Source organism: Sorghum bicolor, chromosome 6 (genome assembly GCF_000003195.3).
Source record: "Sorghum bicolor cultivar BTx623 chromosome 6, Sorghum_bicolor_NCBIv3, whole genome shotgun sequence".
Classification (NCBI taxonomy): domain Eukaryota; kingdom Viridiplantae; phylum Streptophyta; class Magnoliopsida; order Poales; family Poaceae; genus Sorghum; species Sorghum bicolor.
In genome coordinates, this window is record NC_012875.2 from 48,426,558 (window position 1) to 48,449,849 (window position 23,292).

At 46.5% G+C, this 23,292-nt stretch overlaps 4 protein-coding genes across 6 annotated transcripts; 2 read left to right on the forward strand and 2 right to left on the reverse strand.

The window, feature by feature from the left end:
* LOC110436328 (protein POLYCHOME-like) lies at positions 5,875 to 9,409 on the forward strand. 3 transcript variants are annotated; one of them, XM_021463103.1, is made up of 4 exons: positions 5,875 to 6,032; positions 6,121 to 6,181; positions 6,286 to 6,567; positions 8,361 to 9,409. In XM_021463103.1, the coding sequence occupies exons 3-4, from the start codon at positions 6,295 to 6,297 to the stop codon at positions 8,781 to 8,783; spliced, it is 696 nt and encodes a 231-aa protein (XP_021318778.1). In that variant the 5' UTR covers positions 5,875 to 6,032; positions 6,121 to 6,181; positions 6,286 to 6,294; the 3' UTR covers positions 8,784 to 9,409. The 3 variants fall into 3 exon arrangements, with proteins under 3 accessions (XP_021318778.1, XP_021318780.1, XP_021318779.1); XM_021463105.1 differs by having other exon boundaries at positions 5,878 to 6,036; XM_021463104.1 differs by having other exon boundaries at positions 5,931 to 6,018.
* Positions 12,562 to 15,579, forward strand: LOC8058697 (FT-interacting protein 1). Its single transcript, XM_002446604.2, has one exon. It carries the CDS (start codon positions 12,905 to 12,907, stop codon positions 15,509 to 15,511), a length of 2,607 nt encoding a protein of 868 aa, XP_002446649.2. The 5' UTR covers positions 12,562 to 12,904; the 3' UTR covers positions 15,512 to 15,579.
* Positions 15,940 to 18,207, reverse strand: LOC8073569 (60S ribosomal protein L6). Its single transcript, XM_002447978.2, has 4 exons — positions 17,887 to 18,207; positions 17,698 to 17,804; positions 16,402 to 16,583; positions 15,940 to 16,320 (listed from the first exon to the last, which is right to left on the reverse strand). The coding sequence occupies exons 1-4, from the start codon at positions 18,099 to 18,101 to the stop codon at positions 16,165 to 16,167; spliced, it is 660 nt and encodes a 219-aa protein (XP_002448023.1). The 5' UTR covers positions 18,102 to 18,207; the 3' UTR covers positions 15,940 to 16,164.
* Positions 21,499 to 23,055, reverse strand: LOC8058698. The gene is made up of 5 exons (XM_002447979.2): positions 23,018 to 23,055; positions 22,895 to 22,937; positions 22,229 to 22,748; positions 22,043 to 22,122; positions 21,499 to 21,930 (listed from the first exon to the last, which is right to left on the reverse strand). The coding sequence occupies exons 1-5, from the start codon at positions 23,053 to 23,055 to the stop codon at positions 21,814 to 21,816; spliced, it is 798 nt and encodes a 265-aa protein (XP_002448024.2). The 3' UTR covers positions 21,499 to 21,813.

The following is a 23,292-nucleotide window of genomic DNA, read 5'->3' on the forward strand; positions in this document are numbered from 1 at the left end:
GATTGCTCGTGGCTTGGAGGATCCCCATCTTGTGAGTGGATGTGCGGCACCCGCTGAGGGTTTGGCTTTGGATTTCCAATTAGCTCGTGATCCATCAAGTGGGTGTATCGCCACAATGAGGACTAGCTTGCCGGGAAGCAAGTGAACCTCGGTAAAAAATCTTTTGTCATCTCTTGCCGAGGATTCTCTTATTGTTGTGATTGATTGATTGGCTATATTTCTACTCTACAACGTCGGTATAACAATCACTCACCTCTCCTTTACTTTTGTGCATACCTTGCTAGTTGTGTAGCTTGTTTAGCTTAGTTCTCTTGTTGTTGTGCTTTAGTGTTTAGCCTTGTACTAGTTTGTATAGGTGGCTTGCATAGCTTAGTTGAGCTAGTGCTATAATTGCTTCGCCATTTGTTTTACTAACTCACTTGCTTAGTGAAGTTTGTAGAAATTTTAAATAGGCTATTCACCCCCCCTCTAGCCATTTGGACCTTTCACCGTTGTCTTGGACCATCGGCACCAAGTCTTGCTCAAGCTTCATCGTCACACGCGGTCCCTCGCTTCAAAGCCTTCAACTTGCCCTTCACTCTTGCAACCGGTCCATTGAGCCAAGCCTCATCTTGATCTTCTCCACCTTGGTCACATGACTCCATGTCATGTCTCATATGCAATTGTCACACCCGGATGTAAGAGAGCATTCAGGTGCCAAATCACATGTGCGCCAGGATCTCAAATTCACACACATGGTCCGACATCATCAATGGTACAAAACACAGTGTTCAAACGAATTACATAAATGAGAGTAAATGTACCATTATTACAAGCCAAAAGTTTATCAAAGTACGGAGGGGAAACATAAACTAAACTGTTCCATAAATAAAAGGGGAAACTAAACGCCGACGTAGCAGGACCACCTTGCCACAGGAAGGTCGACGGTAGAACCACACGAGCCTAACAACCAGGAGACTCAGGGTAATCCTCAGGGAAATCGCAATTGTACTCCTGATCGTCCGAGCAACCTTTAAGGATTATAGCAAGGGTGAGCTCATGTCGAACTCAGCAAGCACAGACGGAAAGTAATGACATGCAAGGCTTAAAACAAGATAAAGCTGACTTGGTTTGACTGCGGTAGCATTTTAGTTGATCGCTTTTAATTATAACAATTACTAGAACAACCTATTACTAAATATGAGTAGCATAAACCCAACCCTTAATTAGTGTAAGTAGTAATTAGCATCTTTTAAAAGACTATCCTAATTATTAAAATATTCCAGGGATTAACCCCAATTATTACCACAGGATAGCAATCCTGCCATCACGGAATAGCCATTCCGCCAAAACACGAGGTAGCAACCTTGCCAAGGTCCATCTCCAAGTAACCAGTGAATCCAATTTGCTCATCAAGTGAGGGTCTGGGCCGCTCGTGACCGTGAGCACGGCTGATATATCAGTTTTACACTCTGCAGAGGTGTGCACGTTCACTCCAAGTCGTGATTCCCATTTGCCCGGGGTCGCGACTCCCCAAAACACTGCCAAGGTGAGCAGGCAGGGTCTCACTACGAGACCTTTCACAGGGTCCAACTAATAGGATGCCACTCGCAAGTTTTTGCCGGGGCGCTCGGCAGTCGATACCCATAGCCATGGCGTACCGATCAACCGACAACTTAATATTCATTACCCAAGTTACTTCCTCACGCCTACCCGGAAAGTAACACCCTACTAGTGGAGGTCCTGCTAATTAGTCAAGCCAGAGCCATATAGCTTGGAGCTGCACTGTAAGTCCCAGGGGGCCGCTCCCTGACTAAGTCCTTACGGAGAGCAGAGACGGGTACGCCCGGCAAACCGGACCACCAACGGTACCCGCTCCCCCTGTCACCACCATCATCACGATGCTCGTAAGCATCCAACATCGCCATCACCGCAGTGACCAAAGATTCAGCACAATTTAAGCATCAAGTTGAGTAGAGACTAATACTTGTTTAGGCATGTGTATGAGATGAGTAGAGCAGCTAAGCAAACCTAGTATAGCCTAGTCTACCCAAATACATAACCCCCAGGTGAGCAAGGAATAATAAGTAAAGCTAGTCATGTCCTTAGGGTTTGCATTCATTGGACACATGCATAAAAAGTAAATGACATTAATGAGTAGGTTCAAAATGATCAAACGGTGTCTGCACTTGCCTTGATCGAAGTCAGGTTGCTCGAACTCAGCGGGATCCTGAACCTCTTCCTTCACGAACGTCTCGTTGGCTATACGCGACAATCATCAATCATAGGAACAATACATGCAAGCAAACAAACTTAATCATAAACAGTACACCAAAGCATGCGAAAACAAAAAGCAACTGCACTACTGTAATCTACTCGACGAAACGAAACCATAGCGACCAGAATCACCTAAATCGGAATTACGATGCAAAAGTTATGGCTAAAACAAGTTGAATGGCATTTCTGTAGATAAACTGAACTATTTTTCGTAATAAAACTAATTAAAAACTGAATTAATAAGGAATTTGGATTAAATCTGCAAAATCTGACGGCTGCAGGGGCTATTAAGCAAAACCAGGGGCACATTTCTAATTACTTTTGAACTCAGCCGGGCCGCGGGTTAATTTTAAAGAAAGGCAGGGGCCTTTTCGCAAAGCGGCAGGGGCGCGCGGGGGCCGTGGCCATCCTGGCCACGTGGCGGCCGGCGGTTGGCCCGGTCCATGGCGGCGCTGTGGACCGGGGGAAGGGGGGCGGTCCACCGGTCCATGGTGGACCGGGGGAGGCGCGCAGGGCGGCATGGACTCGGTCCACTGGACCGGCCGTGCGGGGGCGCTGGGCCGCGGTCCACGGTGGACCGCGCGCCGGAGCGGGCACGCGCAGGCGGCGGGGCGGCCGGCCGCGGCGGCGCTATGCGCGGCGGCGCCATTGGAGCGGGCCGGAGCTTGCGGGGATGACGGCGCAGGGCACGGGAAGGCACGCCAAGGGCACGGGCGTGCGCGGCTTGCCACGACGAGCGCGATGGCGGGCTTACCTTCGCGAGCGGACGACGGCAAGGAGAAGGCCGACGGCGGCGGCGCGGATTTCGATGGCGGCGCTGCGGAAAACGGCGAGCTCGGGCTAGGGTTTCGCGTAGGGGCGCGTGCGGCGACGGCTTAGGCTATTTATAGCCGGAGTCGATCCTCGGGGTGCGGGTTTTGCGCGGAAACCGAGGAGGAGGCGGCGCGGCGCTCCCCCATCCGATTCGGACGGAGGTTGAAGACGCCCCCCCCTGACGGGTGGGACCCACTCGCGGGCCCCACTGTCAGCGGCTGCGGGGCGGGAGCTGCTGCTGCGCGGCTTGGGCCGCGGGATGGGCCGCGCGGCCTGCTGGCTGGCGCGAGGGGAAAGGAGAGAGGGGGGGAAAAGCCGGCCCAGGGCGTTTGCCTCGCCTTTTTTTTTCTTTTTTTTTAAAACAGTTTTCTCCTATTTAATTATTTCTCCAACAAAAACTTCAAGCACCAGCACACAAATCAAATAGATGCAGCGGCATGAATGCATACGAGCAAGGTTTCTACCTTATATTTAATTTTATTTAATTTTGTAAATTATTTAATATTTCCCAAAAATTCAAATTGAGCCAAAATAAAATCAAATTCAAACTAAATTTAAAATTCAAAAATTTGGAGTGTTATAGCAATGAGCTCCTCCATCATCACATAATCACCTATGGACTAATCACCTTTATATCTCACATAAACACTATTAGTCCACATAAGTTGTCACTCAATTACCAAAACCAAACAAGGAACGTTCATCCAGGCTTAACAACCTTCGGTGCAAGTATGGCTCAAATAGTGTTCAACAATGTTGGGGGCAAACCACCATTCTTTGATGGCACAAGTTCTTTTGATTACTAAAAGAGAAAGATGAAGATGTACCTTGGATCAATCAATGATAGAGTTAGGGAAGTCACCGAGAATGACCTTATGATCCTTGATCCCGCCAACCCCACCGACAATGAGAGAGCCAACAAGCAACATCATACAATGGCTTAATATACAAAGTATAAAGAGAGGAGACATATAACTATCCCGTAGCACATGACATATCATTCGGTTCACCATGTATTAACTATGAAGAATCAACTACTGTATAGGTGAGCATTGAGAAGGTTACAAGAAACCTTATGGCTAGCAAGCCGACTATATTATTAGCCTTGTTCTTAGTTGATGAGCTAGCATCGACCAATTCCATTGCTGCTCCCATCTAGTGCTCATCCTGCACGCCTCCATCTTGTGTGTCGACACGATGCAGCTCGTGCACCGCCATGCCATAGCATGTCTGTGGCTCCATTCTCTCGTGCCGTCGTGGTCAGCGCACATGCTGTCGCCCATCTAGGTGGCTCCGTAGGTTAGCAAGGATTCACTAGTGCTCTAGTGTCAATCTTAATGGGGACGGACCCGATGGCTCGAGCCGCCACCATGCATGCCTGCACCTTGCCTAAGCTATCGCCACCTCCGCACACACCTTTTCCCCACGCGAGCCACCGTCGTCTTCATGCACACGTAGGAGCTGCCGCAACATGCCGCTCCCATGTGTGGCCGCTCGCCCACCTCTACCGCACTACCTGTGCCTTGACATCCTCCAAAACACCTAGCATTTGGAGAAGGTAGCCCGCACCTAGTGCTGGTGTCTCCTCCTTTCCCGCCTGCTGATGGTTGGCGCTCACGACGGCAAGAGGAAACAAGGAGATGGCGACGAGCGTAGCGTCATGACTCGCGAGAGAGGAGCAGAGCGGAGCAAAGGATTTGTGGAGGCTTAATGATCAATGGCTCGATGTACGTCGGCATGTGGAACAGGTGCTTTTGTTTGGCTGATGCTGCTGTTGATTTGTAGTGAGAGAAAAACACCATTTTATGTTTGAAAAAATAGAGCCACCTCTATTTGATCATCCCTCATAGCCAAGATTGGGCTTAGCCCTGTCCCATATAGAGAAGGTAGAGGGAGGAGCAGAACGGAGTAGAGGATTCACGGAGGCTAAATGATCAATGGCTCAATATATGTTGGCACGTGGATGAGACGACTAAAAAAAAAAGTAGGCGACGTGGCCCATTGAGATGCTCTTGTTTGGTTGACGTTGATTTAGGCCTTGTTTAGTTTCCAAAAAGTTTTTCTAAAAATTTTAGATTTTTTATCATACCGAATCTTGCGGTGCATACATAAAGTATTAAATATAAACGAAAATAAAAAACTAATTATACAATTTACCTGTAATTTGTGAGACGAATCTTTTAAGTCTAGTTAGTCTATGATTGAAGAATATTTGTCAAATACAAATAAAAATGCTACAGTACCCGAAAACCTGAAATTTTACCAATTGAACAAGACCTTATTGTAAGAGAAAAAATATTTTATGAATGAAAAATAAGACTAATTTTGGCTAATAAGCTATAGAGATAATGTTTGTTTTTAATCTTTGTAGATGTAGAAATTTTTGAACCAATTCTAACGCCTTGTTTAGTTCGTGATTTTTTTTGTTTTGACTACTATAATATTTTTATTTATATTTGATAAATATTGTTAAATAATGGACTAAAGAGACTCAAAAGATTCGTCTCACAAATTACAGGTAAACTCTATAATTAATTTTTGTTTTTGTTTATATTTAATGCTTTATGTATATATCTAAAGATTTAATGTGACGAGGAATCTTAAAAAGTTTTTTTTTTGTTTTTGGAAGAATCTAAAAAGGTCTAAGAACTGATGCCAATTATTGACGTGCCACTACAACCTGATTAGAAATTAAACCCTAAACCCATCTAAAGTGCACGTGGTGCATGTGCAGGCGCAAAGGTGCCAGCGATTCAAATCGAGTTGGGCCCACATGTGCCTCGAAAATTTTGAGCTCTGGGTTCCCAAAAATTTCCGCGTCCCGCCCATCTCCCCGTTTCAATTCGGCTTTCTTCCTATTTGAACTAGAACCCCCGCCACCACAGCCTGAAACACCCAAACCCATGAGATTCGCATCAGGGGTTCCAGGCGCCAAGATTGGATATCCAGGCGAGCTAATCCGTGTCCGTGAGGAAGTTTTAGGATTCGGCCCCTTTCCCACCCATTTCTTGGTGTTTGATGCGATTCAGGGTCTTATTTTTTTCTTTGCAGATCTGGTGAACCTCTACGATCAGTGGTCGGAGACTCGAAGCAGTAGTAGGATTTGGACCAGGCAAGTCAAGACTGCGAGAAATTTTGGGGTTTCTGCCTTGCTGGTCGACTCATTTGTGTTTATTGGGTGCTCACCAATCTGTATCTGCCGCGTGCTTTCTGCAGAGCCCCGAGATGCCTGACTCCAGGGACGGCAGGAGGGCGGCCCTCGCTGACCTCTCAAGCGGGGTTGGTGGCGGAGGGTTCTTTATCAGGAGGGTGGCCTCGCCGCGAGCCCTGGCGGTGAGGGGTGCTGGGAAGCCGTTGGCGCGGCGTTATATGTCACCATCGAGGAACAAGGAGAACCTGCTGCCAATTTGGGCGTTGAGGGCCACACCGGCAAAGAGGAGCCCGCTTCCTGGATGGTACCCCAGGACGCCGCTCCGCGATATTACGGCCATTGCAAAGGTATGCCTAGTATTTCAGTGTGAGCAATTTTTAACTTATTGAAGGTTTAATTGTTACTGTGCTTACATGCTTTATGATGTGTGAATGTGTGATTGGTAGTTGGAAACTTAAAGCATCTCGTGATTGTAGTTGACCTGCTGATTTCTAGTTGGAGTACAATTTGTGGCAAAGCAAAGCGGTTTTGTTGGATTTCATCAGAATCAGAAAATTACCCGTTGGTCTTAGTGGACCACAGTGATGTGCTTTTAGTTGCTAGTTTTACTGGAACATTTTGCTCAAACAACAATGTTGAAAAGAACTTGTGGCATTCTTCTTCTGCCAGTCCTTACATAAATCTAATCAGAGTTAGTCACCTATTAATTTTACATATCTGGACTCATTATCTGTGTTTAGTGCCAAGTAGAGTAAAAAGCATGCCAGTGGTATACAATTTTAAGTTATTATACTTGGCTGTCTGGCACAGCCAGATGTACCAATTTCAGTTGATGAATGCTGACCTTTTCTTTTCTGTAGTATGGTCTAACTTTATAGTACTGTCAGTAGCATTCTGAGTGAGGTAGATTATAAATTAGCAGCACAATTCTGAATTTCTGGTGTCCTTTTTGGGATTGTGTAACGAATCCAATGAAAATATTTGATTCAACAAGCTTGCTAAATTGCAGTAACATTCAAAATGGAATTCAAGCTTTACTTCACCATCTTGAACTTCTATTATTGCACAAAACTGAATTTCTTCTAAAGTATTGCTCAAATAATAAGATGTTTTTACTTCCAATATTATGTATGGTCATTTTCTGGTGGACATGTTTACTTTTGAATTTTTTATGTGTGCTTATATCCACCATGTTATTCTATTGCAAAATCAATGCACAATATGTTTATAGATGAAAATATTAATTTGTCTGCTTTATGTCACGAGTCCAACCGTGTAGTACTGTTGGTGCCAAGTAGGAGTAGCTGATTGAGATTGATGATAAATCTGCTGTGCAGTTTCCTACTTTTTAGTGTCCATAAAATTTTGCTAATATTTTTATGGATCCAATGAGAATATTTAACTCAACAAGCTGGTTGAACAACAGTAACATTAAAACAAAGAGTACAAGTTATACTTCACCATCTCGTGCTTCACTGCTTTGTGTCTCATTGACATGCCTTGTAGAATATGTATGACTGAAATTAAAATTCTTCTGAAGTTCTGAGGCATTTGTGGGGTGGACCATTTTACTTTTCATAGTTGTTCATATCCACCATGATATTCTGTTTATAAAATTAATTTGTAGTATGTTTATTAGTGCATCTGCATTTTAAGTCCATGCCATCCGTGTTTAGTAATTCCTCTGCTGCACTTGCCTTAGTTGCATACTCTATCTGTCCCAAATTATAAGGCACTTTGGCTTTGTTCTAAATCAAACTTCTCAAACTTTGACCAAGTCTAGTAAAATGTACTGACATTTACAGCACCATCCAATCCACTATGGAGTAGTCTTGAGAGTGAACTTATTTGGTATTGTAGATGCCAATTTATATTTATATAAACTTAGTCAAAGTTAGAGAAGTTTGATTATGGCCATAGTAGTGATTTATAATTTGGAACGTAGGGTGTAGATTGTTTGTCTATGTCATCACGAAAGTACGAAATTCACTTAGCCACAATTAATGTTTGCCAATATTTGAGTTCATCTGCTGTCCTAAAGTTTATCCCCACATCATTAGTTCATTACAAAAGCTGAACTACACATTCAGTATATTTTTGTTCCCTTGCTAATATCCTATTCTGACTGGCTTGCATGCAGGCCATTCAGAGAAGCCGTGCAAGGATTGCTGCGGCTCAACAGCAAAGCCAAAGGATCGAGCAGTCACCGCAGTCTGTGAACGTGACTACTCCAGCACAAGCAGAGCAGGATGCTCCTCACATTGCTGAAGCCTCCCATGCTGTTGCATCTGGCTCCGGTTCAACTGAAAGAGAAACTGTAGCAAACCCTGCTACTGTCTTGGCTGATGACAATTTGAATGTGTCTTCCTCGCCAGCAGAAAGCTCACTGAATACTCCATCCAAACCAATGGATCCTGCCCTTGCTGACATTGTTGAGAAGAAACTTTCCAGTTCAATAGAGAAGATAGAGAAGTTGGTGAGGAAAAACATGAAACGAACACCGAAGGCTGCCCGGGCCTCCAGGAGGGCCACCCAGAGGCGCAATCTCATGTCCATGCGATGAATTTACTGCTGTACTTTGCTGGGGGAAGAGAAGAAAGTCCACCTCAGGCTTGTCCTCCTTCCTCTTGTCTGCTGTTTCCTTAGTCGCTAGCCTAAGTGCCAATGCCCCGGGTGTGCTGCTCTTCTTCCAACACTTGCCATGGAATGATGCCCGCGGCCATTCCTGGTTCCCTTCTCGAGAACCAAAGAATATGGGGCTATTGGCTCTCTGCTTGAGGCTCTAGGACTGCAGCTACTAGTGTGAGGCGTGATCTGGTTCATGCTATTGCTGATGTATGCATACTTTTCTGTGTATCCCAGTGGGCCGTTGAACAAATGAAATCTTGAATTTACTTTTGTGCTGCACTATTACCATAACCACTAGTGTGAATATTTTCTTTTGTGGCTGCTTGTATGAACTTCAATATGTAGGTCAGTAGGTACTATGAGAAATTTAGCATAGTACCTATGCAGCACAAGGTGTTTGGTCATGATTTCTAAGCTCCTAGTGTTGGATGCTTTCTACAACCTTGTTCTTCAGGAGTAAGGCCCATAATCGAACTACAAACATGGTGCTCAGTTGAGCTTATGTTCTTCTGTCTCTGTCCTTTGGCATTATAATAAATCTTTCTTCACATTTCCCCTTTAGCTTCATATATTTTTCCTTGTCTTCCTGCAGTGGATTATAGTCTGGTAGCCCTTGTACAACAAAAGCTCAATAGCACCAGCGACTCAGCGAGGACTGAGAATACTGACCAATTCACCTTCCTGTCGTGGACAGGATAACTCAGGTCATGATCTAGCCATGTGTTTTGCTTGCTTGCTTGCAACCTACCTGCTTGCGATTCAATTTCATTAATCCTAAAATTGATTGAGATTTTTTTTACACTCAGAGCATCCACTTGTAATATAGCTATATAGCTACAGATATAATTCAGCAACATTGTCAATGCTAATAAAAGCCAAATTATCAGATAAGGTAAGCAACAGGCTTTTAATTGGGTCTTCAACAAATGGGAAAATGGACATAATGCAGTTATGCAAAGTCCCATGCTTGTATTTTGAGTTGCCGTCAGTATACAAGTCCAGAGTCCAGTTTTTGCTGTGCTGAAATTCAGTGGCCAAATGACTTGATCCATGATTTGCTCCTTTCCTAAATTCACTTGTTTGAAAAAATTGCATTTTAATTTTCTGTGGAAGCCTGTGGTTCCCAAATTAACTGTGTAGTTTTCTCTCTATACGTATTAGCAGAATCTGATGCTTTTAAATGAATTCCTCAAAGCTTCCTAATTACTACTGTAGTCAGATTCCTTAACTATTTTAGTACTATAAAATTCTGAAACTGACCACAAAATTTCCTTTTATAAAGGCTGCTAAAACATATCAATTAGACCCAAAATCGGCACACATAACTTCAAGCATGCTTTACCCAAATATTCATATTTATTTATAACATTTTCACGCATAATGTAGAAGTTGATTAAGATAGTAGCCAACCAGACCTCTCTAAAAGACATGTACATGCAGTATATGATACTAAATTGATAGCTGTTAATTATTCTCGCCCAATCTAGAATGGGTGTTCCTTGCTGGGCCTGGTTTTCTAGTTATACACTATTTATAAAGATACCAAAAGGATTCCTTTCTGCTGCAGCTTTCTTATTCTCCCTAATACATTATTTGCCTTGCAGCAGGAATGCATTTCCTTGTTCCTTGTTCCAGTGCCTCACATTCTCTTCTAATTTGATAGCTGTTAATTATTTTCGCTCAATCAATAATGGGTGTTCCTTGCCAGGCCTGGTTTTCTAGTTATACACTATTTATAAAGATACCAAAAGGATTCCTTTCTGCTGCAGCTTTCTTATTCTCCCTAATACATTATTTGCCTTGCAGCAGGAATGCATTTCCTTGTTCCTTGTTCCAGTGCCTCACATTCTCTTCTAATTTGCTTAGCTGTGGTGGAATGTCACCGTCAGGCAACAAAACTTCAGTCACATATATGCTTAGAAAGAACCAAGGGACCAAAATCAGCCCTGCGATGATTCTGTGGCATTAGTTTCCTAGAATTGAACTCTGAAGGAAGCAGTAGGCCTACATTGACATGGGTTTTTGCCCAGCAGTCGTGCTGCAGCCTGCAGGAGCAGGATCAGAAGGTCTAAAGCCGCAGGAACTGCTCATAGAGCAGGCAGTTAAAGCCCCAATGGTGGGAGCTGGCGGGCCAGGGCTCGATCAGGGCTGGATCGCTGGTTCCTACAATGGTCTCCATAGAAGGCCAGGTCAAGTGGCCCTTCTAAAAAAAGGGTCTAAATCTGCAACATGGAGGTTGTGTCAATGTGTGTGAAGTGTCAACTAGGCTACTTTGTGATTTGGTCCGGTCTCAAACTAGATAAACCATGTAATCTATACTTGCCATCGTTCTTGGGAAATGGCATGGTCATCATTTCTTGTTTTTTGGAACTATAAATATCAAGATCTCATCTTGCAGTTTCTTACATCTTTGCCTCTTCCGTGCCGTGCCTCCTGTTTTTCTACAGTGGATTGTGGGGCTTGAGGCATGGAAACTCAGAGGCCGGGCAGGAAATCTGCCAATTCTCCCTTGGGTGTTCTGCTGTCGTTCTCGTGGATGGGATATGAGGAAGCATAACAAATGATGGGCTGAGTAAAACATGGCAGTTGCTGTGCTCATAGCAGTTTCTTATGAGGAAAACATGGCGGCGTTCCTGCATGGATGCATATTCCGGGAGACCAAGAGAGCAAGCGATCGCTTGCAGAAGAAAATATTCAATTTTGCAATTTGAAACACAGCTCATGTACCCATCACAAAAACCCATTTAAATTAGAGTTAAAAATGTCAGAATACTGTTCATATGGTCTATCACTAAACTACTAGTAAATCTCTCAAGTTGAATTGGATTGTGTTCTGATTCACATGGTAGACCCTAGCTGGTCACCTTTGAGCACTACAGTGATAATAGTGTCCGGGCCTCATGATTTTCCTTAAAAGTAAAGAAATACAATTGCATATTTTTCTAACCACTGGGAACATGTAACCTTTGTAAAGCAAGCATAAACTATACTCGGAGCAATGAGCAAAACGAGAGCAAAAGAAGCGCCTTGACGAAAAATCGAGAAAGAATCAAGAAACCAAGGGACCAGCAAGCTTCGAAAGGCCCGAATGAAGATCATATTTTTCTGGGAGAAAAATAAAACAGTTATGAAGGGAGCAGTATACCCTACATTGAGATGTGATTTGGCAAACGTGAGTGAACAAAATGTAAATGCCCTAAGCCCACGGCACTGCTCCATTGCCACTGGTCATTGGTCAATATACTTCAATTGCAACGAGGAGAATAAAGCTCCAGTGTGAAAAATAAAATAAGATAAAGGGGTTTCTTTGGTTAAAGCAAACCAGGCCACAAGCCCACAAAAGCCTCTCTGAATTGCTTTTGCTTTGTAGATGAATGAATACACACTTTGCTCTTTTCCCCTCTTGGCTCCATCACGTAATTCAGTATGTAACCCAGCTGAAAATTTTTATTTTTCTGGATCAGATGCAAATGCTGTCATCTGATTTCATTTTTTATGCAACCCTACTATATTGAAGACTAACTTCAGAATTTATTTATGAGACCTATTTTACATTTACATGGCAGCAAATTTTTTATGTCTACATAGCACACATCCAAATTCAAAATTTCCATGTTATAGGCTTATAGGCGAGGTAACTAAGCACAACTTCCCAAACCCGACAATGTTTGTTTCATTTCATAATTTCCACAGATAAGTAAGTATTAAGAAAAGAGCCTTGACTGTCATAGATGCATCAAGAATGATTATGTCAACTTCCATTGAGATTAACATGAGTGTTTCATCCCCTAATCCCCTCTAATTATTTACTCGAACAGGAATACAGGATCAGAGAGGAACCAGCAGAATAGCAGATACAGGCAGCTTCACCAACACTTCTCTCCAGTCTTCCTATTCCTAGGTCCTACTCAAATCCAGGCAGATGCACCTTGACTCTACATCACATCACATGACCTCATCTTTATCTCTCCATGCATACATATCTCGCAACCCCGACCCACATTCGCTTCAAGCTTCTGCAACGAAGTGTGCCTGTACTCCTTCGTGCCACCTTGCATGCCTTCCCTTGCCGGCGACGGGGAAGCCGACCGCTTAACCAACAGGCGCTGGGCACGTTCATCGGCCGCGACCGGCGCCACCATCTTGCCAGCCTCGCCGGTCATGGCGTACGCGTACCCGTACGTCTTCCGTGCCCAGGCGCCACCCGTGAGAGTGGAGGACCACAAGGCCAAGGACGCCGCGCCTGCTCCACATGTCAAGGAGCAGTGGCCTGCCGGCGGTGGCAGCAGAAGCGCGAGCCCACACGGCGCAGGAGCCGCCGGGTGGCCCGACGGCCTCGGCTCAGGTGAGAGCCAGAGGCTGGCGAGCGCCTACGACCTCGTGGAGACGATGCACTACCTGTACGTGCGCGTCGTCAAGGCGCGCGGGCTCCCGGCGAGCGCCGTCACCGGCGGCGGGTGCAGGGCCCCCTACGTCGAGGTCCGCGTCGGCAACTACCGCGCCGCCACGCGGCATTGCGAGGGGAAGGCCAGCGCCGAGTGGAACCTGGTGTTCGCCTTCTCCAGGGACCGCGTGCAGGCCACGGTGCTGGAGGTGTTCGTCAGGGACAGGGACGCCCTCGGGGCGCGCGACGACTGCGTCGGCAGAGTCGCGTTCGACATCGCCGAGGCGCCCGTGCGCGTGCCGCCGGACAGCCCGCTCGCGCCGCAGTGGTACCGCCTCGAGGGTACTGCTGGTGGCGGTGGCGGCAAGATGGTGGCGAACGGCGAGGTCATGCTCGCCGTCTGGGTCGGCACGCAGGCGGACGAGGCGTTCTCGGACGCGTGGCACGCCGACGCCGCCTCCGTCCTTGGCGGTGACGCCGCGGCGGCGGCCGTGCACAACACGCGGTCCAAGGTGTACGTTACGCCCAAGCTGTGGTACCTCCGCGTAGGCGTGCTCGAGGCTCAGGACGTCGTGCCACCCGGTGCCGGCGCCGGCGCCGGCGCCACCGCAGACAAAGGCCGGCACGCCGAGGTCTTCGCCAAGGTGCAAGTCGGCGGCATGGTGCTCAGGACTAGGCCATGCACCACGAGGGGTCCGGCGAACCTTGCGTGGAACGAGGAGCTGGTGTTCGCCGTGGCTGAGCCGTTCGACGACCCGGCGGTTCTTATCATCGAGGCCCGCGTGCACCCCGGCAAGGACGAGATCGTGGGGCGCGCCTTGCTGCCGCTCACGCTCTTCGAGAAGCGGCTGGACCGGCGTCCGATCCAGTCGCAGTGGTTCAGCCTGGAGCCATTCGGGCGTCCGGTGCGCCCGCCGGAGGCCGTCTTCGCCGGCCGCGTGCACCTCCGCGCGTGCCTCGAGGGCGCGTACCACGTCATGGAGGAGCCGACCATGTACGCCAGCGACACGCGCCCCACCGCGCGGCAGCTGTGGCGACCCCCGATCGGCGTGCTTGAAGTCGGCGTCCTCGGCGCGCAGGGGCTCACGCCGATGAAGACCGTCGACGGCCGGGGCATGACCGACGCGTACTGCGTCGCCAAGTACGGGCAGAAGTGGGTGCGCACGCGGACCGTGGTGGACTCCTGCAGCCCCCGGTGGAACGAGCAGTACACGTGGGAGGTGTACGACCCGTGCACGGTGCTCACGCTCGCCGTGTTCGACAACTGCCACCTCGGCAACGCCGCCGCCGGCATCAGGGACCAGAGGATCGGCAAGGTCAGGATCCGCCTCTCGACGCTCGAGATGGACAAGGCGCGCACTAGCGCGCACCCGCTCGTCGTGCTGCACCCGTCCGGCCTGCGCAAGAACGGCGAGCTCCGCCTGGCCGTGCGCCTCACCTGCCTCTCCCTCGGCAGCGTCCTGCGCCTCTACGGCCAGCCCTTCCTCCCCAAGGTGCACTACGTCCAGCCGCTCACCGTCGTGCAACTTGACAGCCTGCGGCGGCAGGCGATGAGCATCGTGGCGGCGAGGCTGAGCCGGGCCGAGCCGCCGCTGCGCCGGGAGGTCGTAGAGTACATGCTCGACGCGGACTCGCACGTCTGGAGCATCAGGCGGAGCAAGGCCAACTTCTTCCGCGTCACGGCGCTGCTCTCAGGCGCGGCCAGCACCGTGCGGTGGCTCGCCGACGTTTGCCGCTGGAAGAACCCGGCGACGACGGTCCTCGTGCACGTGCTCTTCGTCGCCCTCATGTGCTTCCCGGAGCTCATCCTGCCGACCATGTTCCTGTACATGTCCACGGCTGGCCTCTGGAACTACCGCCGCCGGCCGCGCCGGCCGCCGCACATGGACGCGAGGCTCTCGTGCGCCGAGGCGACCCACCCCGACGAGCTCGACGAGGAGCTGGACACGTTCCCGACGTCGAGGCACAACGCCGTGGTGCGGCTGCGGTACGACCGTCTGCGGAGCGTGGCCGGGCGGATCCAGACGGTGGTCGGAGACGTGGCGACGCAGGGAGAGCGGACCCGGTCCCTGCTCGCGTGGAGGGACCCGCGGGCCACGGCACTGTTCACGGCCTTGTGCCTCGTCGCCGCCGCCGTGCTCTACGTCACACCGATCCGGGTCGTGTCGCTCGTCGTCGGCCTGTACGTGCTCCGCCACCCGAGGTTCCGGGGCCGGATGCCGTCGGCTGCCAGCAACTTTTTCAAGAGGCTGCCGTCACGGGCTGACACTATGCTGTAGCCGGCAGTTTATTGCGACTTTGCGAGTGGACTGTATTTGTGTTCAACAGCAGCACTGGAAAAAAAAAATTCAGAGGCAGGTTCAAACATCATACACCCAAATACCCAAATGCCAGAAAACATATTGTCCGTCTCTTAACAAATCCGTGCATCACCCTACTACAAAAGATTCTATGACCGAAATTTGAACAATCCTCAACTAACCAGCTCATTTTAGAAAACCAACCATTCCATCACTCAAACCGAGAATACAATCACGATTCTATGTACACTAGCTAAGAATAATACAATCACGAGGCAGTGTACTAAGTGTGAGACAAGATCATCTAGGGCAGCATGAAGCCGAATGCAAAAATTGGAGACAACACTGAAGTACAGCCTCCAGCATTCTTGCGGATGCAAGGCTAAACCAAGGCCACGGCACATGGATGAATGACAAATAATAGGGCAGGACTTTGTTGCGAATAGCTTACATATATAGTAGTATTGTGCAAAACATTGCTAAATTTACCAGCAAAATGTATGACTTCATTAAAGATTTGACAGTGATTCAAATGGAAACCAAAGGTTCACTAGTCAGATACAAAATTCAAGAGCGCCCTCAGGTAGATCAGGCAAACAGACTATTGAGCTTCACACCTAGCACCAACTAATCTAGAAAACCATCTCATGAGGCTTGTCGCCATCCCTGAGAGAGAACCGCGCACCGAGGTAGGTTTTCAGATCTGGCACAGCATCAATAGCTTTGATCAACTCGGTGTCCACCGCCTTCTGGTCATCCTTCTTGAACTGAGGCAGGTCCTTGGTTGACTGAAAGATATAGGTAGGTTACTTCTAAGTAAGGAATGTCATTACTAAAAAACAAGGTCTAAATTATGTATAGACACACACCTCCTTCTCTGTCTCAAAAAGTTCACCCTCAGTCTTGGTTGCCTTCTTCTTCTTCTCCCTTGCAAAGTACTTGTCATCAAACTTCTCTACGTTAACACCAGAGATATCAACCTTTGTGGACGTTGCAATGGTGTAGGTCTGATTCACACGGCGGATTGGGACTCCATTGATCTTGAAAGGTCCTGAAAGAGATAATAATGGTTAATGCATGACATATATAGAACACAATATAATAACATGCAACATACAGTCCAGGGTATGAAATAGCTTAATAGACTTAAAAAAACTAATAGGAGTTCATAACCTGCACACATTTTATGATACCTTAATAGCTAGTAATAGCATGCCAGAATAAAGAAAGCATATACTGAACCTACTGCAGCATATACAATTAATAGAGCAGCTGCTAAATACACAACTAAAAGAGCTGCAAAACATTCACAAGCAAATGACCTGATTAACAAAGCTCATAATCTTACAAATAGAAACAAACTTTTTAACATCTTGTAGTAGTACGCGACACTCAGGGATATTCATCTGTCAAATTGGTGTTGCCACAAATCCTAACAAGGTCTAAAACAGTGTTTTATTAACCGGAGTAAGCAACCAAGTGCTGATATATGATCAAAACACTCAGAACGCCATGATAATTTCAGGATTTTTAATTGAATGTTGGAACAATGGATATTTCAGCCATTCTATAGAATAATGCAGGAAAAGATCAATACGAGTAGTAAAAGAAAAATTCAGTATAAATTTATCCCAACCTGTTCCCACTAAAAGGGGTCATGTGATAGGTGTTTTACACATTTTGAGACCAAATTCTATAGCCATTCCAACCATTTCTGATTAACGAATTTGCTATACTATACACTCAATTGAGACTTCCATTCCCAAATATCCCAAATAAAACATGTCCGTAAATCAATATCTGCAATAGATCCCAATTTCACACCCATACGAATAAAAGCAAGGAACTGAAATATGAACAGACCAACAATTTGCAACAAGGAATACAAGTAGTTTCTATCTTTCTATCAACGAATGCACAAACAGATAGCATAAACAGATTTCAAGACAATATTAACTTCAGCATCAAGCATTTCAACTCCAAGACGACTATATATTGTCTAATGTTCAATCTACAACGTCCCACTACAGAATGAAGGCAAGGAGACGTTGACAGGAAACAGGTAATGTAGCTATTCAAAACAAACAATGCATTTGTAACACTCCATTCAGCATTTTACCAAACAGAAATTCGAACTAAACGGTGTCAGACTAACGTAGGCTCACCAGTAACAAGGAGCAGGCCAGATTTGAGCTGCTTGAGGAAAACGACTCTCTTCCCCATGAACCTCCCGGCGAGCAGAATCAGCACGGTGCCGGGAGTGATTGAGGACCTGCACGCATCAGAGACCGTCAGGACTGGAAGCTGACGGCAAACAAATCGCACTGAAGAAATGATGCAATCCACGCAGATACCTAAGCTTGGTGGGCTTCGGCTTCCGGGTGCTGGGCTTGCGCGGCTTCACGTCATCGGCGGGGTAAAACTTGGGCTCGGCGACCGCGGCGGGCTTCTCGGCCTTGGGGAAGGCGCCGCCGTGCTTAGCCTTGATCGCCCACAGACCGCGGCGGTGGTACGCGTGGGACCGCGAGGCCTTCTTGATGCCCTGCGACAGCTTAGACGACGGCGCCATTGAATCGGCTCGCGGCGCGGCGGTGCGGCGGCGGCGGGGAGTGGAGGCGAAGGTGGAAGAGAAGCGGGGGCGGGGGTTAGGGCTCGGCTTATATATCTCGCGGCGGCGGGGCACTTGTGAGGTGGTAAACCCTAGTCTTCGAGTGGAGCGTTATGGTTATGGGCCGGGCAGTTGGGCCGCTCAACCCATGTATTCTGTTGCATGTTTGATCCAGAACAACCATTTGGATTTGATTCAAAACTGGTGTTGAAATATTTGAATTTGAACGATAAAATACGTCCATTAAAATAATTTTACTATAAACTTAGGTATTTTTAATTTAAACCAAACTTATATTCTTTATTAATCTTAAAGAAAAATATATTAACATCTACAAATAAATACACTATTAAGAAATATCCAATGGTGAATTTAATAAAAATAATTTGACGTTGTGTGAGTCAATGTTTTTTTTTTCAAAAACTCTATAAAAATTTAGAGAAATTTGATTTAGGGCAAAACTAAAAAGACATAAAATTTTAGATCAAAAGGAGTAACACGTAAAAAAAACTCAAAAAAAAATATTATGGCCATGTTTTCCTCTGAATCTACGCTCTCGCTAAATTGGATTTTTTTTGAACTCGCTGTTTTCAAGTATAACTATCTTGTTTGTATTGCTAACTAATACTGTAATTAGGAAAGCCTCATTTGGATCCTAATGGATGGAGCCATGGAGGCACATATGGGTCCTAATACTGTCAGTGTTTTTTTTGTCTTCTCTAGTTTAACTTTACACATGGCTTCTGAAACTGGTTGGAGCATGGAGTCTAGAAGAATGGTCTGACGTGCCACGTGTGGGTCCGGTGAGTGTGGGAAGTTCTCCACTTCTTCCTTGAGACTTGCGAGGCATACCGTATACGAGTACACTCCACGCAACTGAAGTGGACTCGTAACCATTTAAATACAGTGCATGGGAAGCACGTATACATTTTGTAAAAAAGAATAATAAGGCTTGTTTTGGTTGGTGACCAAAACTTGCCACGCCTATCTTAGGCCTTGTTTAGTTCGTAAAAATTTTCAAGATTCTCCGTCATATCAAATCTTTGGTCGCATGCATGAAGCATTAAATATAGACGAAAATAAAAATTAACTACACAGTTTATCTATAATTTGTGAGATGAATCTTTTGAGTCTAGTTACTCCGTGATTGGACAATGTTTGTCAAATAAAAATGAAATGCTACAGTAGCCAAAAATAAATTTTTTTGCAAACTAAACAAGGCCTTAATGTTCCTATGCAGAGGCAAAAGAAAAAAAATAAACTTGTACTACAGAACGTGTCTAACTCTGATGTTGTGAATATTAATTTAATGGAGGAGTTCTCTAAAACAAGAAAAGTGGAGCTTGAGGATCATGGTTCTGGTGGGTGCAGGGAATTGAACAAAGTTCATGATGCTCTATGTGCAGAAACGCATGCATGCTTGATAACAATTACCATGGTAGCAGATCAAGGAATAATGCAAATTCAACTTGAATCAAATTCCTTAGTACTAGTGAAGGCCCTCAAATCTTCTGATTATGATCTCTTAGCTAGAGGTATTCTATTTAGAGAAGCTAAATTTCTTCTAGACACGCTGTTTATTTCTTTTGATGTGAATTATGTACTCTGTATGTTGTTACGCTCTTCTTAATGAAATACGGGTTAAACACCCGATCGAGAAAAAAGTTAGCTCGTTATGGTTTGTCGAGGGACTCGGATCAATCCTTCTTATGGTTGATCCCCTTCCAAAGTTTGTAATTACTTTGGCGGATCGTGATCTTCATGAGTCCCCTATGTCGTAATAAAGTTGTGAGTCTTTGATTCAAAAAAACATGTCACGCCTAACATTCACCAAACTATGGCTGCCATAGAAAGTGTGGCGAGCAAAATCAAAGCCATACTTGTGACAAGCTTTGGCACGAAAAAAAAGTGTATAACATGTGGGGCATGCTGCTAAGAAAGTGTGGCACTGTAGTAGTGAACCAAATAGCTGCCCAATAAACTGTGACATAATTAACCTCTGGCGTGGCAAGTTTTGGCCACCAACTAACACATGCCTGGGCCGTATGCTACTCTCAATTTTCTCATTTAAAACAATGCCCCATTTCTTTTCTTTTGCTATGTATTCTTTGCCGGTGCAATGGTAAATTGTGCAGTAAGCATAAAGCATCCATGGATTTCATAACGGTTCCTTCACAAAAGCAAGCATCAATCATGATGCGTCCATGGCAACAATCTGTGCAACACATTGTGCAAAAGTTTCATTAGAACTGACAACAAGCGCGATTGTTCAAATCAGCGCAAGCCTTAAAAACTAATGGCACCTGAATTTCAAGCAATGCCGCTGGTCAATCATGGAACAAAAGGCAAGCATGCTAGCATCATATGCCATGCTTTAACAAGCTTAAGTCACCAAGTTTATTTTCTAGCTTATTTCTTGATAACACAAGCCAAAAATCATAACTGGCCACTACATGCATGCTGTTGGAAATCTGACAACCTTTTTTTTTACAACAGAAATCTGACAACCTTAAAAACATTTGGATGCATGCATGCATACACCTCTCTCTACAGCAAATTTGATTATGTAAAATGCAGTTACTTTTGAGTACTTGAGGCCCATTTCAATGAAATCCAGTTTTTTTTTGGTTGAATGTGATTGTAATATAATATATTGATCCGTTACTTGGGCAAGAAGAACTGATAATGTTGCAAATAAAAGCAATTTAGGTTAGAGCAATCCAGAGAAAATGAAAAATGAAATCTGACAACCTTAAAAACATCATGCATGCATACATACACCTCTGTTTACAGAGAAATCACATAAATCAAGCATTATCTAGTACCCTCACTGATTGGGTGCAATTGATGATGTAAAATGCAGTTACTTTTGAGTACTTGAGGCCCATTTCAATGAAATCCAGAATTTTTTTTGTTGAATGTGATTGCAATATAATATATTGACCCGTTACTTGGGCAAGAAGAACTGATAATGTTGCAAATAAAAGCAAATCAGGCTAGAGAAACCCAGAGAAAGTAAAATATGAACTCCTGTTGGTTCTTTATTTATATAAAAAGAACTCCTTTTAGCTTTGAGACAAGCTGCACGCAGGCCAGTACTCCTCACTACTGCATACTTCTTTCTCTGTCAAAACAACGATTGAACAAAATTGCTTTCTTCCAGGAATAGGAAAAAAAACAGAGTTCTTGCTGCCCATCCCACAATCTGAACTTGAACACCCCCTCAAATAAGATTTGATCTTGATTCTTGTACAATCAGGCATCAATGCAAAGACGTTTGAAAACAAGCTGAGCATTTATAAATTAAACCAGCCAGCAACCACAGAGAACACCAATCAAAGAGAATGAACCAGCAACAAGACAAAACTGACAATATTACCAGGGAAAGAACAACTCATACATGGAATTCATTGTACACCCTTTATTATGAATTGCGTTGTATTCCCTTTCTCTAATTGGCATGCCAAAACAAGGTTTTGATGATAGTTGATAGGTAGATGCTGCTTCCCCTACTACAACAATGGAATTTAGAAACCAAAAGTGCATCACAGATTACAGTCAACAACAAAGAAACAGCATGATCATCGTGGAATCCGGTTCATGCCCGACTGATCAAGACCACAACTTCCAGGAAGCTAGCGAGGATCCTCCGCCGCCGTGTCGCGCGCCATGATCAAGGTGACTGCCGCCTTGGCCCCCGGGCGTGGTGGTGGATGGGGTCCGGTCCCGTTGGCACCTCCCTCTCGGACTCCGCGCCGAAACCCGTCGTGCTCAGGTCCTCCTCCGCGCCCTGCACGCCGGAGCCGGAGAAAACCCCGGTCAGGAAAGAAACCATCAGAAAAAGAGCCGACTTTTCTTGACCCTAGCCTGCAGCACGGGCGCACGGCGGCGTCTTCTTTTACCTTGGCCACGTCCGCCTTCTCCTGTAAGCCCGGCGCGGTGTCCATCGGCGCCGCTGTCTCGAGCCGTCGCAATGCCGCTGCTGCACCGCCGGCGAGGGAAGGAGCAGGCGAAAGCGTCAGGTTTTGGGGCGGCGGAAGAACCAAGAAACAACACGGTTTGCGATGCGATGCGCGGGTGTTACGTACCTCCCCGGTAGGACGAGGCGGCGGCGGGCGGCAAGCAGGCCAAGAGCACAGCGACGGCGAGCAAGGCGACGACGGCCGCACGAACCATCCGGCCAGACGCGGCGGCCTCGCGGACGCAGCCGCCAACACGCGCAAGGCGAGGGAAGAGATGGAGGAAGAACAAGAGCCAGGCTTGTCTGCTCCAAAACCCTCTCTGCCCTCTGCCGCAGAGTTGGTTTCGCCCGTCTGGTGGGGGGACTGCAGGGGGCTCAAACGAAAACCGGGAGGCGCATCGCGTCGCGGGCTCGCGGCGGCAGGGTTCTCTTCCTATCCGTGATACGGACCCGTGCCGCGTAGACACGTGGCGAGCATCAGGTGCTCTGATCGCGCCGGAAGGGCTCTTCCTCTCCTGCTGCGCCGTCGCGGCCAGCGCCGTATGTGGGGGCCCGCGATCCAGAGACGGAGGTGGAGCGGCCCGGGGATGATTTTCTCGCCTTGGCGGCGAGCGAGCGAGCGCCGAGCGGCCGTCCTCTCGCCCTCGCTGACGTCAAAGACAGCTGGTGGTCAGAGCCGGCCGTTGGACGATTTTACAGCTTTGCCACAGCTTGGATTCTTTTTTCGCTTTTCCGCTTGGGAAATGGTATCAAAGATTTGAACTTCAAAATGTCTTCAACCATTTTTTTTTACCCTCACCCAAAGTGGAACATAGAACCTGTGTAGTTTTTTTTCCCTAAAAAAAGAGAATCTTTGTACTTCAAAAAATGACCACTAGCGGGTAGCATCGAAAACGATCAGCAAGGCCGTGCACACATCTTCTCCATGAGTGAAGTGTCAGTTGGTGGAGCCATCGCCAGCAACATCACACAAGATGTAGTCTTTGAACAACATCCCGAAAGCACCAGGAAAACTACTTGGTAGTTTTTGAACTACTGGAAGTGACAGAAGCTGGGCTCCAAGTCTGAACAAAGTGATCGGCAAAGAACAAGGACAAGCTGGAATGTATGTTTGATGTACACAAGAATACAGGACAAGATCATGAAAGGAACAGGTAGCTTTCACAGAAAAGGATACAGGGGAAAGACTTG